The sequence below is a fragment of the Gastrolobium bilobum genome, unplaced genomic scaffold (assembly GCF_033153095.1).
Source record: "Gastrolobium bilobum isolate Gb01-03AN ecotype WA unplaced genomic scaffold, APGP_CSIRO_Gbil_v1 utg196743, whole genome shotgun sequence".
In the NCBI taxonomy this organism is placed as follows: Eukaryota; Viridiplantae; Streptophyta; class Magnoliopsida; order Fabales; family Fabaceae; genus Gastrolobium; species Gastrolobium bilobum.
The window spans coordinates 7047-22096 of record NW_026899253.1 but is presented as its reverse complement, the minus strand read 5'-3'; the positions used below and the strand labels follow the sequence as shown (position 1 = coordinate 22096).

The 15050-nt window shown below is 38.3% G+C and overlaps 1 protein-coding gene across 4 annotated transcripts in view; it reads right to left on the bottom strand.

Moving 5' to 3' along the window:
* The window catches only part of LOC133288768 (chlorophyll(ide) b reductase NOL, chloroplastic), a 28787-nt gene extending 15116 nt beyond the window's left edge, over positions 1-13671 (bottom strand). For 3 of the 4 annotated variants that reach the window (XM_061486579.1, XM_061486580.1, XM_061486578.1), the window contains exons 1-9: positions 13349-13671; positions 12153-12221; positions 11414-11475; positions 11231-11317; positions 4303-4370; positions 4163-4211; positions 3998-4083; positions 3411-3468; positions 1795-1845 (exon numbers count right to left, since the gene is read on the bottom strand). In XM_061486579.1, coding sequence (XP_061342563.1) covers positions 1795-1845; positions 3411-3468; positions 3998-4083; positions 4163-4211; positions 4303-4370; positions 11231-11317; positions 11414-11475; positions 12153-12221; positions 13349-13640 — 822 coding nt within the window. In that variant the 5' untranslated portion in view covers positions 13641-13671. The remainder of the gene's footprint in view (positions 1-1794; positions 1846-3410; positions 3469-3997; positions 4084-4162; positions 4212-4302; positions 4371-11230; positions 11318-11413; positions 11476-12152; positions 12222-13348) is intronic. The other variant, XM_061486581.1, reaches the window with a different exon arrangement.
* Positions 13672-15050: the final 1379 nt, after the last annotated feature.

Sequence of the window (15050 nt, the reverse complement as noted above, 5' to 3'; positions counted from 1 at the left end):
CCTCAACTACTTTAATAAATATACAACCACCAACTACATCAATAAATATACAACTACCAACTAAATATACAACTACCAACTACATCAATAAATACTATCTAGAATATTCTACATATTCTACACTCAATATAAAAAGGACCCATTGGGTCTCTCAATGAATCAAGAAAGTATTATTCAGATAAAACACTTCTTCCACTTCTTCTTCTCTTCATTAATTCATGTCATAGGAGATTAGGGGACGGCGTAACTCCAAAGGATCACAATTCTCAGCCTGAGCATTAGGTTTATACAGAAAAAGGTTTCACAAACGTGCCACTGGTCCAGTTAATTCTCCAGCAGATGTTCAATCCAATTTGCTGAGTGATGATCCAACAATATTCCTTCTTCATCTCTTGACATGCCCTCTTCTGACCTTGATCTTCCTAATGCATTTAGAAAAGGAACCCGAGCTTGCAATAAACATCCCATTGCAAAATACTTGTCATATTAAAAATTTCCAAACACTCAGAGCATTTTTGTCTAAGATCTCTAATCTGCCTGTTCCAAGAACTGTTCAGGTAGCTTTAAGTGATCCGAATTGGAGATTAGAAATGATGGAAGAGATGAATGCTCTCAAGAAAAATAACACATGTTGATCTCCCAGAGGACAAGAAGACTAAATTGGTATTCATTGTGAAGTGCAAAGCTGGCTGAATTGTGGAACACACACCGCGAGGCTCGTAGTAAAAGGATTTTCTTAGTCTCTGATGAAGTACCGCACCTTTGTAGGAGGTAACTTCGTCTCTTGGAGAAGCAAAAAACGAAGTGTTGTTGCAAGAAGTAGTGTTGAAGCAGAATATTGGCCTGTTAGACATGGATTTTGTGAAGTGTTATGGATCAAAAGACTTCAAGAAGAGTTTAAGATTCCTACTACAGCTCCTATTAAAGCCTATTGTGTCAAGGCTGCAAATTCTGCAGCCCATAAAACAGTTCTGGACGACAAAACCAAGAATGTAGAAGTGGATAAGCATTTCATCAAGGAAAAGATTGACAATGATGTGACATGTGTCCTATGTACCTACCACATGTCAAGTAGATGATACTTTCACCAAAGAATTTCCTAGGGCACAGTATGAGTATTCAGTTGGCATGATGCCATGAGTGATATCTTCATGCCAAACTTGAGGCGGAGTGTTGAAAGATCGTCCAGAATATTATAAATAGAGTGTTGAAAGATCGTCCAGAATATTATTTATTTATGTATAATATTTGATTATATTCTATAATCAGAAAGTCAGAGTAGTAAAGAGATTTTAGAGATCAAACTTTTTTTTGCTTTTCCATTTACAAGGCAGGATACTTTCCTGACTTCCTCCTTTATTCTTCAGTTTATTAGGAAGAATACTTTCTCCTCTTTCCCAGACTTGCCTTTATACTGAGCACTCTCAGTCACCTAAAGAACTATTAGAAAGATGCCTAAGTCTGGGAACAACTCCCTATTTATACAAGAATTCTCAAAACAGTAAACTGAACTAACTTCCTAACTATCTCTTAGGTCTTCTATGCTACACTTTCCATATTCTAGGCCTTTCTATATCATTACCCACATTTACATCCGTATCAGTTAGATTCCCTTTTAAATCCTAAGATGGAGTCTTCATATACCAATGCACACAGGTGTAGAAATTCATTTTAACCAACTCTCTGTTTATAACTATAACAACACTTAGATTGGAGATTGGAGAAACATGCAACTTTGCATATCCATGCGGCCATGCCCATCATAAATTAAAGGATACATAGAGCAAAACATACCGAAAGATTATGCACCATGACATTTTTAACATCTTGCATCTGCAATTCTGCCTGTGAAACAACAAGAAGACTTTTTTATATATGTACACACGTGTGTTCATAGCATAATTATAATTCTTATTCAATTTACTATATTGGGAGAAGAAAAAGACAAAGATAAAGGGAGAAATCATACTTAATGTGGAGTGTGAACTTTCCATATTATCTAATACCTAAATAATTTTACTTTTAAGTTTACAAGATACTTGAAATGAGGCATTCCTGCACACCAAATGTCTCATTATGAATGCACAAAAAGAAAATTCTTTACTAACATAAAACTCCAGTGGATTGCAAGAAATGTTAATCCACCATACAGTAAGAAGCAAAAGAATTGTTGTAGAGTAATTTAATTTACAATCTTATCTTACATCTGGCATTGTAGGTCAACTCAGGACGCCCAACACATAATTCAATCCCAAATATTGTATAGCTTCTTTGATTATTCAGCAATATTATGTGATATCCCAACTGCTTTATGTTGATTATGTAATATGCTCATTTCTCTTTGAACACCAAGAATTACATTCAGAGAATATCAGTACGGAAAAAATTTCGATACAATTCTTGTGGGACAAAATTCGCCTTTTCTTTTTTCATATACTAATTCAAAAATTAAATTAGCATTCTATTAACATTATCAAGCTGATAATTGTAATACAGGTCTCATTTATTAGAACAGGTAGGAGTGGAAGAAGGCAAGAATTAACAAGACACGTCACTTAATTAGCATGCTGACTTGATTACCAATAAATATGCTAAGAACTTTTAAGCAACACATACACTGAGTTAGCACCAGAACATGCATGGAAAGTGTTAAGAACCTTGAGATCACCACCCCAAAAGCTAGCTCAAAGGGTGGGAGTGCACAAGGCCTTATAAACTCCACATTAGTTGCATATACAACCAATGTGGGACTATATATCTCAACACGCCCCCTCACACGAGAGCCCACTGTGCTTGAAGGGTGGACAACATACAAACCCACCTACATGTGGAAATTCCACTACAAAGAAAGTGGGAGGCGGTGAGATTTCGAACGCTCTGATACCATGTAAAGAACCTTGGGATACACCACCCCAAAAGCTAGCTCAAAGGGTGGGAGTGCACAAGGCCTTATAAACTCCACATTAGTTGCACATACAACCAATGTGGAACTATATAGTCCCACATTGGTTGTATGTGCAACTAATGTGGAGTTTATAAGGTCTTGGACACTCCCACTCTTTGAGCTAGCTTTTGGGGTGGTGACCTCAAGGTTCTTTACATGGTATCAAAGCCTCGCCGCCCCCACTTTCGCTTGTGGCATTTCTTAGCACAGGTAGGCTGGGCCTGTTGCACTGTCCAATCTTCAAGTCCAATGGGCTCTCGTGTGAGGGGGCGTGTTGAGATATATAGTCCCACATTGGTTGTATGTGCAACTAATGTGGAGTTTATAAGGTCTTGGACACTTCCACTCTTTGAGCTAGCTTTTGGGTGGTGTATCTCAAGGTTCTTTGCAGAAAGGAAGTCACTAGAATTTTTGGCAGTCAAAGTGCAGGAATTGAAATATTATTTTCCACACAGAAAACCTCAACCTGTAATGACTTCGTTAAATGCACCACACTTCTCTTTGTTGCTCCATATGCAGCAAACCTAAGAAAAAGGGGAGAAATTGATAATTTTCACCATGGCATGTATAAGACTGTTGATAATTTTGTAAGACGTTAACTGAGATTATAATACATAGTGAAATCTAGGATGCCTTCTTGGATTTCATCTAAAAGCTACCTTTCAATTGACACCACCCATAACATGCTACCTCCTAGGCTTTAAAGGTATTGGTAGAGTTTATAAGAAATTATTCTGAAGAAAGAACTCGTGATATATCACTTTCATCAAATTGGGAGCAAAACCAATGTGACATCATTAGACTACAGCATGGTTCACCAATGGTAAACAAGCACTGATTTAATATGCCATTAGCGACTGATTATTTAGTTTTGTAAAGTTTTTTTATGATGTTGCTAACCACATCATACTACAAACAAACCTTTCAGCCCAAGAGACCCATATAGAAGTGAACCTTTCTAGATTTGCAGAGCACATGGCAACCATGCCTAACTTGGCTGTCTGTCCCAGAATACATTAACAAATAAAATACTCCAATAAAGTCAAAAAATACCTGGGTGTTGGTCTTCCATCAGAACCTGCTCCATCAATATTGAAAATATGACCTCCGCGAGGCTGGCTCACCATCATTTTTATTGCCTAAATAGAAACTAAATATCTGTTGATAACAGTGCACCTAATTCATTCAGAGTGCCTCTTAGATGAGAATATAGTATACCTCTCGACAACATATCATCAAGCCAAGTGTATTTGTTGTAACCACCTCACTGCATGCACAGAAAAAAGAATTTCAAAGAATGGAAAAAAAAAAAATATAAAAAATGTGACATTTATGGTGAAAGGTATATTGTAGCTCACATAAGATCTTCATCTGAAGCCTCAGCAAGTGGCTTATAGCTATATGCATTTGATCCAGCGTTATTAATCTGGACGTTCTCAACATAAGGTGTACAAAATAGAATTAGTATACTTTAATAAACACAAGCAACGAAAAACTGGAGCAGAAACTGATAAAAAATCAACATTGGTATAAGAAAATGTCAAATTATAAAAAGTGGAAGAATGGGGATGGAAGGGGAAGGGGAAGCAGAGAGAGAAATGTGATAGAATTGTAATATAATAGGTCAGAGTAATACGCACAACACAGGGTTTTGGCCCAGAATACTGGATTTTATGTATATTATCAAGCAAAAATTACAATAACAAAATACTGTTTAAGACTGAAACAAGTTAAACGCAAGCACAAAAACAACCACCAATTACAATAATTTCCCAAGCTGGTTCAGTGCTAATAAGAGGCACTGATCCCTCCCAAAGAACTCCCAAATTTCCAGCCTCCTTCATCCCTTTATTTTCCCGTTTATATAACTACTTGTGATGCACTTTCACGCCTCAGCCCCATGCCACACACCAACTTCTCTCTCCCTAACCGAATTCTCACCAGCCTCAGCACCAACAGCTATGATATTCCCTCTCTCCTGTGAGTCGGCATTAGGATTCGATCCCCTGTGACGCTTTCTACTATACACCTTAAGAAGAGTTCTATCAATACTCCCCCCCAAAACCTTCACCTTGTCCCCAAGGTGAAATGCAGGAAATTGGAAATCAATTTGAGCTGAATCTTCCCAAGAATTTTCAAAGGAAGGAAGCTTTAACCACTTAATCAAAACTTCCACACGACCCATGGAATTTCGTCGCCATTGTAAGACAGCTTCTGGCTGAACACTGAGCTCCCACTCCTCATTCAGCATAGGAGGAAGAGGCTGTATGGTGTCAGTGGGTGAGATAGCCTTTTTAAGAAGTGAAACATGAAAGACATTGTGGACCTTGCATTCCACTGGTAACAATAATCGATATGCTACAGCACCAATTCGCTCCACCACTTCGTAGGGTCCATAAAATCTAGGACTAAGCTTCTCATTCAATTTTTTTGCCAACGATCGTAGACGATACGGTTGAAGCTTGAGAAAGACCATGTCACCTACTGCAAATTCCACGTGTCTCCTATGTTGATCTGATTGAGCTTTCATTCTACCTTGAGCAACCATAAGATGTTGTTGTAACTCTTGTAAAATTAAGTCTCGGTCTTGTAACATTGTGGAGACTTCATCAATTGGAGATATAGCAAAGCTGGACCGAAACAGAGTAGGAGGTTCGCATCCATACACTGCCTTGAATGGGCTGGTACCCGTGGCAGTCTTGAAGGTAGTGTTGTACCAAAACTCTGCCCAATGCAACCAGGATGGCCAAGTGTTGGGTTTAGGCGAACAAAAACACCTTAAATAATCTTCCAAACAACGGTTAACTACCTCCGTTTGGCCATTGGACTGTGGGTGATAAGATGTGCTATATTTCAATTTGGTGCCACTACAACGGAACAACTCTGACCAAAAAGAGCTAAGAAAAACTCTGTCCCTATCACTGACAACGGATGTTGGGAATCCATGTAATTTAACTACTTCTTTGATGAACAAAAGAGCAACTACCTTGGCTGTATAAGGATGCTTAAGGGGAATAAAATGGGCATACTTAGAAAGGCGGTCTACTACCACGAAAATCGTGTCAAAACCTTGAGCCTTTGGTAGTCCTCCAATAAAATCCATCGACAATTCAGTCCAGGCACAGGTAGGAATGGGCAGGGGTTGGAGCAGCCCTGCAGGAGATAATGTCGACACTTTATTTTGTTGACACACAGAACAAGCGGCCACATACTCCTTAATCTTCTTGTTCATACCTTCCCAATACACCAAGCTGTTGATTCTTTTCAGAGTCCTCAAGAATCCAGAATGGCCACCAACATAGGAATCATGAAATTCATGCAGTACCATTGGAATAAAATTGGAGTTTTTTGCCAATACCAATCTGCCTTGGTGAAATAAACGGCCTCCATTGAGGCTGAACCCAGCGTGTGATTGAGGGTTGATGACCAAGTCTTGAATAATTCCTCTCATTCTGATGTCTGCTTGTAATTCTTGCTCCAGCACTTCATATTTGCTAGCATCCACACAAGAGAGGGAGAAACAATGCAGATTCCGGGACAAGGCATCTGCAACTTTATTCTCCCTACCCGGTTGGTACTGAATCTCAAAATCGTATCCTAGAAGCTTGGATACCCATTTCTGCTGTTCCTCTCCCAGCATTCGTTGGTCAGTCAAGAACTTTAAGCTTTTTTGATCAGTTTTGATAATGAAATGGCGACCCAATAAGTATGGTCTCCACTTTTGAACGGCAAACACAATTGCCATTAACTCTTTTTCGTAAACTGATTTTTCCAACGCACGTGAAGAGAAAGCCTGGCTGATATAACTGAGTGGACGATCCCCCTGAGTAAGCACTGCTCCCATCCCTTTTCCTGATGCGTCAGTGACCACAGTAAACGTTTTACCAAAGTCTGGCATTGCTAGGACTGGAACGGAGCACATGGCACTCTTTAACAGCTCAAATGCCGACTGAGCTTCCTTACTCCAAAGGAAAGCATCCTTTCTTAATAGGTCAGTTAAGGGCTTCGCAATCTGACCATACCCTTGAACAAACTTCCGATAGTAGCCCGTTAATCCCAAAAACCCTCTCAGCTCTTTCAATGTTGTAGGACTAGGCCATTGAGACATGGCTGCAATCTTGGAAGGATCAGCTTTTACACCCTCCTCTGAGATTAAATGGCCGAGGTATTCAATTTGCAACTGCCCGAAGCTACACTTCTTTCTATTTGCCACAAGACTATGTTGTCTCAAAATACCCAAAACACACCGGAGATGCTGGAGATGTTCAACCAGACTGTGGCTGTAGATTAAAATATCATCGAAGAAAACCAGCACAAACTTGCGCAAATGAGGCTTTAATATCTCATTCATCAGTGATTGGAAGGTTGAAGGAGCATTGGTGAGCCCAAAGGGCATCACCAAGTACTCGTAATGTCCCTCGTGGGTTCGAAAAGCCGTCTTGGGTATGTCCTCTTTCCGCATTCTAATTTGGTGATACCCTGACTTAAGATCAAGTTTGGAGAAAACCTTGGAGCCACCTAACTCATCCAAAAGTTCTTCAATCACCGGAATTGGGAACTTGTTCGGCACAATGAGTTTGTTGAGGGCCCTATAATCCATGCAAACTCTCCAACTGCCGTCCTTCTTGCGTACTAAAATGACTGGGCTCGAGTAAGGGCTGATGCTTGGTCTTATCATCCCTGCAGTGAGCAACTCAGAAACCAGTGACTCAATCAAGGACTTTTGGTAGTAGGGATACCTGTAAGGCCGTATGTTTGGCACTCCACTCCCTGCTTTCAACTCAATTGCATGATCGTGCCGTCTGTGAGGAGGTAGGCCCTGTGGTTGCTGAAAGATGTCATCAAACTCCTTCAGCAGTAGTGAAAGCTCAGCCCAATCAACTGGCATGATTGTTGATTCTCCTTGAATCCACTGAGGCCCAACAACACACCCTTGACCACTGTCCTTTAACGTCTTCACCATTGAACGAAGAGAGGACCAAGCTCCCTTGCGTGACAGAGCCGGATCTCCGTGAAGTACCGTCGCATTTTCCCCATCATTAAACTTCAACGTGAGTTTGTTGAAGTCAGCTGTGATCTCCCCCAAGTTCCTCAGCCACTCCATGCCCAAAATTACCTCTGCACCACCCAAATCAAAGACGAACAAATCTAATGTCATTTGAAACTCCTGAATCTGCAACGGAACTTGACGGCACACACCTTGGCTGCCCACCTTGTGACCGTTGCCAAGCACCACCTTAAAACTATATGAATCTTCAATGGTGAGTTTCAATCGTTCAGCCACCTGACGATTGATAAAATTATGAGTCGCACCACTGTCAACCAACGTCGTCACTTTCTCGCCGTTCACCGTTCCCCACATCTGCATACTTTGGTTTGAAGAAAGCCCTAAGACACTGTAGATGGAGAGCTGTAAGAGTGCAGCTTCAATGGGCTGGGATTCTTCAACCGGTTGCAAAATCTCTTCGCGCGTCTCCATGGGCGAAGGAACTTCTGGATCGGTCAACTCCTCATCTTCTTCGATGACCAACAATCGGAGATGGGCGTTCCAGCAGCGGTGGTTGCGGTCCCACTTCTCTCCACACTTGAAACAGAGACCCAAGCGACTTCGATCGTGAAGTTCCGCCTGGCTGAGCCGTCCACCTCCACCAACCAGGTTGCTACCAGAACCAGAAGCTTCCATGGTTCGTGTTGCTCCCTCACTGCCCACGTTATGAGAACGGGTAGGGTTTGTGTGACCAGAACGCGTGTCGTTTTGAATGGTGGGGGAAACTTGATGACCGACACCTGTCATGGACGTGGCATTAGTGGCCATGCCCTTGGCATGTGACGCGTTAAAGAACCCTTTAATGGGCTGATTGGAGCGGCCCACTACACTTGTCTTTCCAGCGCCCCACGAACCCAGCCCATCACTAGCCCACGAAAAATTTCTTCTCTCCAAACTCATCGTCTTCCTCATCAAGTCAGATAATGATACTATATTGGCTTGCATCAGCTCAGTGCGCAGACTGCTATGAACCCCATGCAACCAGATCTCCTTAAGCATAGCCTCATCTGCATATCGAATAGGGCTGATTATTCTCTCAAATTCAGCCCTAAAGCTTGCAACGCTACCCGTCTGCTTCAGACTCATCAATTCCTGGTAGGGACTCCCAGTTAGCTCCAATTGGAATCGGTCCATAACATCCATTCGAAAATCTTCCCAAGACGCGTTGGGGTTGCCACGCTCCCAAACGAAGAACCAATTTAACGCTGGACCATCCAAGACGATCATGACAGCGTCTATCCTTGCTCTTTCTGGGATTGCATTGACCAGAAAGTATCGTTCCACCCTGGTCACCCAAGAGAACACATCATCCCCAGAAAATCAAGGGAGTTCCAATCTGGGCTGACGCAAAGGTCCTCCCCCACGTGTACCTGCGAGTGGGTTTCTCCAGTCAGAATCTGTGGATTCCGTGCTCCTTCGGCGAGAGCGACCTCGACGCGGGCTGCCATCCCCATCAACTCGAACTCGATGGCGAGGATGACGTTGTAACAAGGCTAAAATCTCATTTAGCCGTTGGTCACTTTGTTCGTGACGCTCTTCAGCTAAAGTCTCGATTCTCCGTAAGCGTTCCTCCACGATCTCCAAACGATTGTCCATGTTGCGAGTAACAACCATTCAAAGCACCCCAAGGATCGGAGTGCTCTGATACCAGTTGATAGAATTGTAATATAATAGGTCAGAGTAATACGCACAACACAGGGTTTTGGCCCAGAATACTGGATTTTCTGTATATTATCAAGCAAAAATTACAATAACAAAATACTGTTTAAGACTGAAACAAGTTAAACGCAAGCACAAAAACAACCACCAATTACAATAATTTCCCAAGCTGGTTCAGTGCTAATAAGAGGCACTGATCCCTCCCAAAGAACTCCCAAATTTCCAGCCTCCTTCGTCCCTTTATTTTCCCGTTTATATAACTACTTGTGATGCACTTTCACGCCTCAGCCCCATGCCACACACCAACTTCTCTCTCCCTAACCGAATTCTCACCAGCCTCAGCACCAACAGCTATGATATTCCCTCTCTCCTGTGAGTCAGCATTAGGATTCGATCCCCTGTGACGCTTTCTACTATACACCTTAAGAAGAGTTCTATCAAAATGCTTGTAAGTAAGTGACAGCTGACTGTAAATCTAAAGATGACCATAGAATTTCACAAAGCCTCTTTGTCCCATATTGCCTGAAGAGGGAGTTACATAAGCAAACTAAGACTAGAAAGAAAAAAGAAAAAAACATGTAATTAAATGTAAAAAACTATTTCAACCCAAAAGCTTAAGCTGTTGGGTGAGGCTACATTAATGGTTTTATTTTTCTCTAACATGCCCCCTTACATGAGAGCTCATTGGACTTGAAGGGTGGATAATGCACAGGACCACCTACCCATGCTAAGAAACTCCACAAAAATTAATTATTAATTAAATGGAGGGCGGTGAGGATGGAATCCACCGAGGCTCTGATACCATGTAAAGAACCATTTTCAACCCAAAAACTTAATTATTGGGTGAGACAACGTTAATGGCTTTATATTTCTCTAACGAGTAGGGTTATATTGACAAACTTTTTTTTTACAAACTTACAAATTACATTACGTCTAACCGGTAATACTCTACTCAAGAGTATATTAGTCATAGTGTAGTTTGTAAACAAAAAATTTGTAAATATAACCTTCCCCTACTCTAACATAATAAAACATAAGTTTCCAGGTAAATGCCGGTAAAAATTTACTTGAGGTCTTGAGTTCAAGTTCCACTAAAAGGAAGTAATGAGTAAATAATGACATGGCTAGCAATGTAAAGAATCCAGTAAATTTCCAAGTAGGTCATTAGCTGAAATTCAGTTACTAGACGGCATGCCTAAGCAGACTTTTCATGAAAGGTATTACAATGGTAGCAGATTTCCAAGCAAGCCAATATTAATTCTTTCATTTGCAGATATAAGTTCACTCATAATTGTTAATTTGTGGAAAAGAAAACAAATACCATTTTTACAATAAAAATAACAAAGTAGAACATTTCATTGCACTCATCCAAATAAAATATATGGTACTACGGAAAATTAATTTGAAAAATCATTTCTCTGGTCAAACTTATAATTGTTTTAAGAACAGCAGCCTACATAGTTGATAAGACCGTCACTTTAACAATGAGAACTAAATAAAATTAAATCCTAACAATATTTTTCCACCCATATATGCAAAATAAACAATCACAATGGAATAAAGAAATCAGAAATTAATACCCATATATCAATGTATTTCAGTTTTTCTTGAGCAAATGAAACTAAATTCTTCACATCCTCTCCATTTCTCACATCACATTTAGTGCCCTGCAAGAAACAAAAACGTGAACATGAAATGCACAAGCCAGATATAAATTTGTCACAGATGGGTTAACACTAACAAAGGAGTTCAAGAGGAGGTACCCACACATGCTGCTCCCCAAATTCTACTCTCAAGCTCTGTACATTAGCTTGTACCCTTTCACCTATTAAATGAAAACCAAGATATAGAGAAAGACAAAGAAATCAGATAAATAAGATTGTAAAATCCCAGCCATTAAGCAATAAGTTGTAAGGTAATTTAAAATTTCAAGAGAAAGCATAAATAACAAGGTGTGGGACTAACAATAACAGAAAGGAAACAAATATCCATAAATGATAATCTGACAGAAAATATATATTAAAAATGAATGCAATAGAATAACTGATTTGGTCTCCACTTTGACACCAGGAACTAAAAGGAAAAATTAAAAGTAATTATGTTCTTCTCTCGAAGAAAATTTTCAGCATCAAAATCACATCAAGCCCTGAAGAAATTAATTATAATTAGCATGTGAATAAGTTTCTGGAAACAAATCTCAAGAATATCAGCAAAAATAAACAATGATTTCCAAGAAAATATAACTGGTCAAAAAGTTGTTGAAATTTTTTAACTGCTTCAGCAAACCATTCCTAAGAAGAGTGCAGAGACCCAAAAAGTACTTTTTCAATTTTTACAAACAGAATTGAAAGGAATTAAGGAAAAACATTTTAACAAAAAAGGGGATCATTGATGCATCAATTATGTACATTTGACATAAATAGCAGTGATATACAATTTGAATGCTTTTAAATATATGTCAATCATGAAATAAACAAATTGCATAGAAGAGTTGCTCCGCACATGATCTTGAGCAAATTATGACGTTGTCACCAGCTTTTAGAAACTCTTTCGCCAATGCATACCCTATTCCTGAATCGTATAGAAAATATAACACACCAACTGAGAATAAGTTAAGAAAAATGGGAAATGAATTTTATTATGGTGTGTATGTGTGCGACAATCAGAGGCTACTTAATCAAAGCTTCAATTCATTTGAATGTCATTAGTTCAAGTATTGGAGCTTAATTTGAAACTCAAAAGAAAAAACTACAAAGAAACATATTAAAGGACCCCATTTAAAAGCAACAAGGATTCCATCTAAAATACACTCAGAGTGCAGAACAAGCTACTAAATTTATTTATTTTTTTAAAGGGTTCGTGTATGTCATTTAAAAAGACACAAGACTTACACACAGTATGACCGGTCATACTCTGTGTAAATCTGAAAAGTTTTTTTTTTTCACTTTACACATCAGCATGACTGGAGAGAGAGAGAGAAAAGCAACTTTTCATATTTACACACAGTATGACCAGTCATACTTCGTGTAAATCTGAAAAATTGTTTTTTCTTTTCACTTTACACGTCAGCGATGTGACTGGAGAGAGAGAAAAAAAAGTAATTTTTCAGATTTACACACAGTATGACCTCTGTGTAAAACACCTAAAAGGGCACAAGCTTGTGCCATTCAAAAGGATACTACTTTTTCCCTTTTTTAAGAAAGAAGAAGAGAAACTCAATGGCAAAATGGAGTAAACTAGCACTTTAGTTTAACTTATTTCGTTATGTAATAAATCCTTTCCTGTGTTATTTAACACGACCACCATATCATGTGAGAGAATACTAATCATTCAAGGGTGAATTAACGGCGGTGATGATTTTATAATTACCTATTCTAATATATTTTTTTTCTCTTCGTTATCGCTCTTTCTTATCACCATTGATTCACTTGCACATAGCTATGATTATTCTGAATGATATGATCATGTTAAATAACACATGAATGAATCCACTCCCTTTGCATAATTAGCAACATAGTTATCATTATATTAAGATTATTCATTCACATTACTGCATTTGTTATTTATCTCTAATTAGGGACTAACATGAAAGAAATTAAAAATAATTGAAATTAGGAACTAAATTGCAAGGGAGTTACATTTTCAAGTAACAAAATACCATTTAATTCAAAATAAATAATAATAATAATAAATCTGACCTTTGGTTGAGCCAGTCACCAAAACGTTGTAAGGTGGAAGCATGGGCTCTCTATTACTAGAAGAAGCCGTTACAAGCAAAGTTGGATTTCTGAAAGCACTGAGGCTGTTACTGTTACTGTTACTGTTACTGTTACTGTTACTGTTACTGTAACTGTTGCTGTTGTTGGGTATGCAGATATTTTGGCGGGAAGCAACAATGAATTGGGAAGCTACAGAGAAGGGAGAGACCCAAATTTGAGAGTGAGAAGAAAGCGTTGGACATCGAAAGTGGAAGGATGGAATGGCAGCCATTGATGATGGGAATGTGAAGAAGCTGAGCAAAACAAAGCAAGAACGGATAGTTATGTTATGCTTCGTGGTTAACCCCACGCGCTTAGCTATGCGGCACAACGCGCGTGTATGTGTGCCACGAGTTGTGTTTAAGAATTTCAGTGATCTAAATTCAATGGTTAGGACCAATTAAAATTAAATAATTAAAAAAAAATGAAAAACAAATTTTTGTCCAAATATCATTCGGAAGTATTATATGGGACTTGGAGCACCAAATTTTTTTCCTTACTTAGCAAATTGCAATGATTAAAAAACTGGATTGGATGAGAAAAGTGTTCGGTTAATTTAATTTAATAAATTAATTGTGTTGAAAATTAATAGATAATAATAAGTTGAACGGTTCAAAAGGTAATGTGGGATCTAAGTTGAACGAACTCATTTTTATTTTTTTTTGGAGTTACCCAACCCTAATTATCTCTTTGAGACGAGTTGGCTCCCTCCGGTATCCCCACGAGCTTCGACTCTTTGAGCCGGCTATGGAACTAATCCGGAGTGCGGGGGAACAGTGAACTCATTTTTATCATGGGAGATCATTATCTTATGTTATTGGAAAAAAATCTCTCCTTTAAAAAATTATTATTATTTACTACAAATAATACATAATTATAATATTAAAGTTATTTTTTTGTATAAAAAAAAGTTTTTTTCTCTCCTCAAACATTGTTGTAGGAGAAAAAAATGGAAAGAGAAAAAATAATTTAACTATTATAAATGTGTACTATTTATAATATATAATAATTTTTTTGTTGCAGGAGATAATTCTCTCATATAACATGAGAAAAATCAAACCCTTTTATTATTATGGAAAATTGGGAATGTTAAAAAAATATTTTGGTCCAAAAGAGATGAAAATGGGTCAAAATTAGTCAAATTAGTTTGGACCCAAAAAAATTTAAAATTAATTTATCCATATAAAATAATTTGTTATTTCTTATGAAAGAGGTAAAGAAAAGAGTAGAGATAACTTCTCATTACATTGTGTTGTCTGTATACTAGATTTGTAATGGTCTCTATTAATAGACCATTTACTATAATGAGTTACAATAAAATAAATGATAATGTTGAATCCTCCTAATTATATATTATTAACTTATAGGAGTTACAAAAGGCTATACATTATTTCTTTAGGGGGTTTATGGACATCCAAATTCTTTTTATTTATAATATTCCCCTTGGATGTCCATTAAGATAATGTACTTCATTAAAACCTTACTAGAAAAATTCTATGGAAAAAAATCCTAGAGAAGAAAAAAGAGTATACATTTCTAATAATATGTATCACAAGTTACCTCGTTAAAAACCTTATAAGAAAAATCCAATGGAACAAAACCTTGGTGAAGGAAAAAAGAGTGCAGCAGATGCTTCACTCCC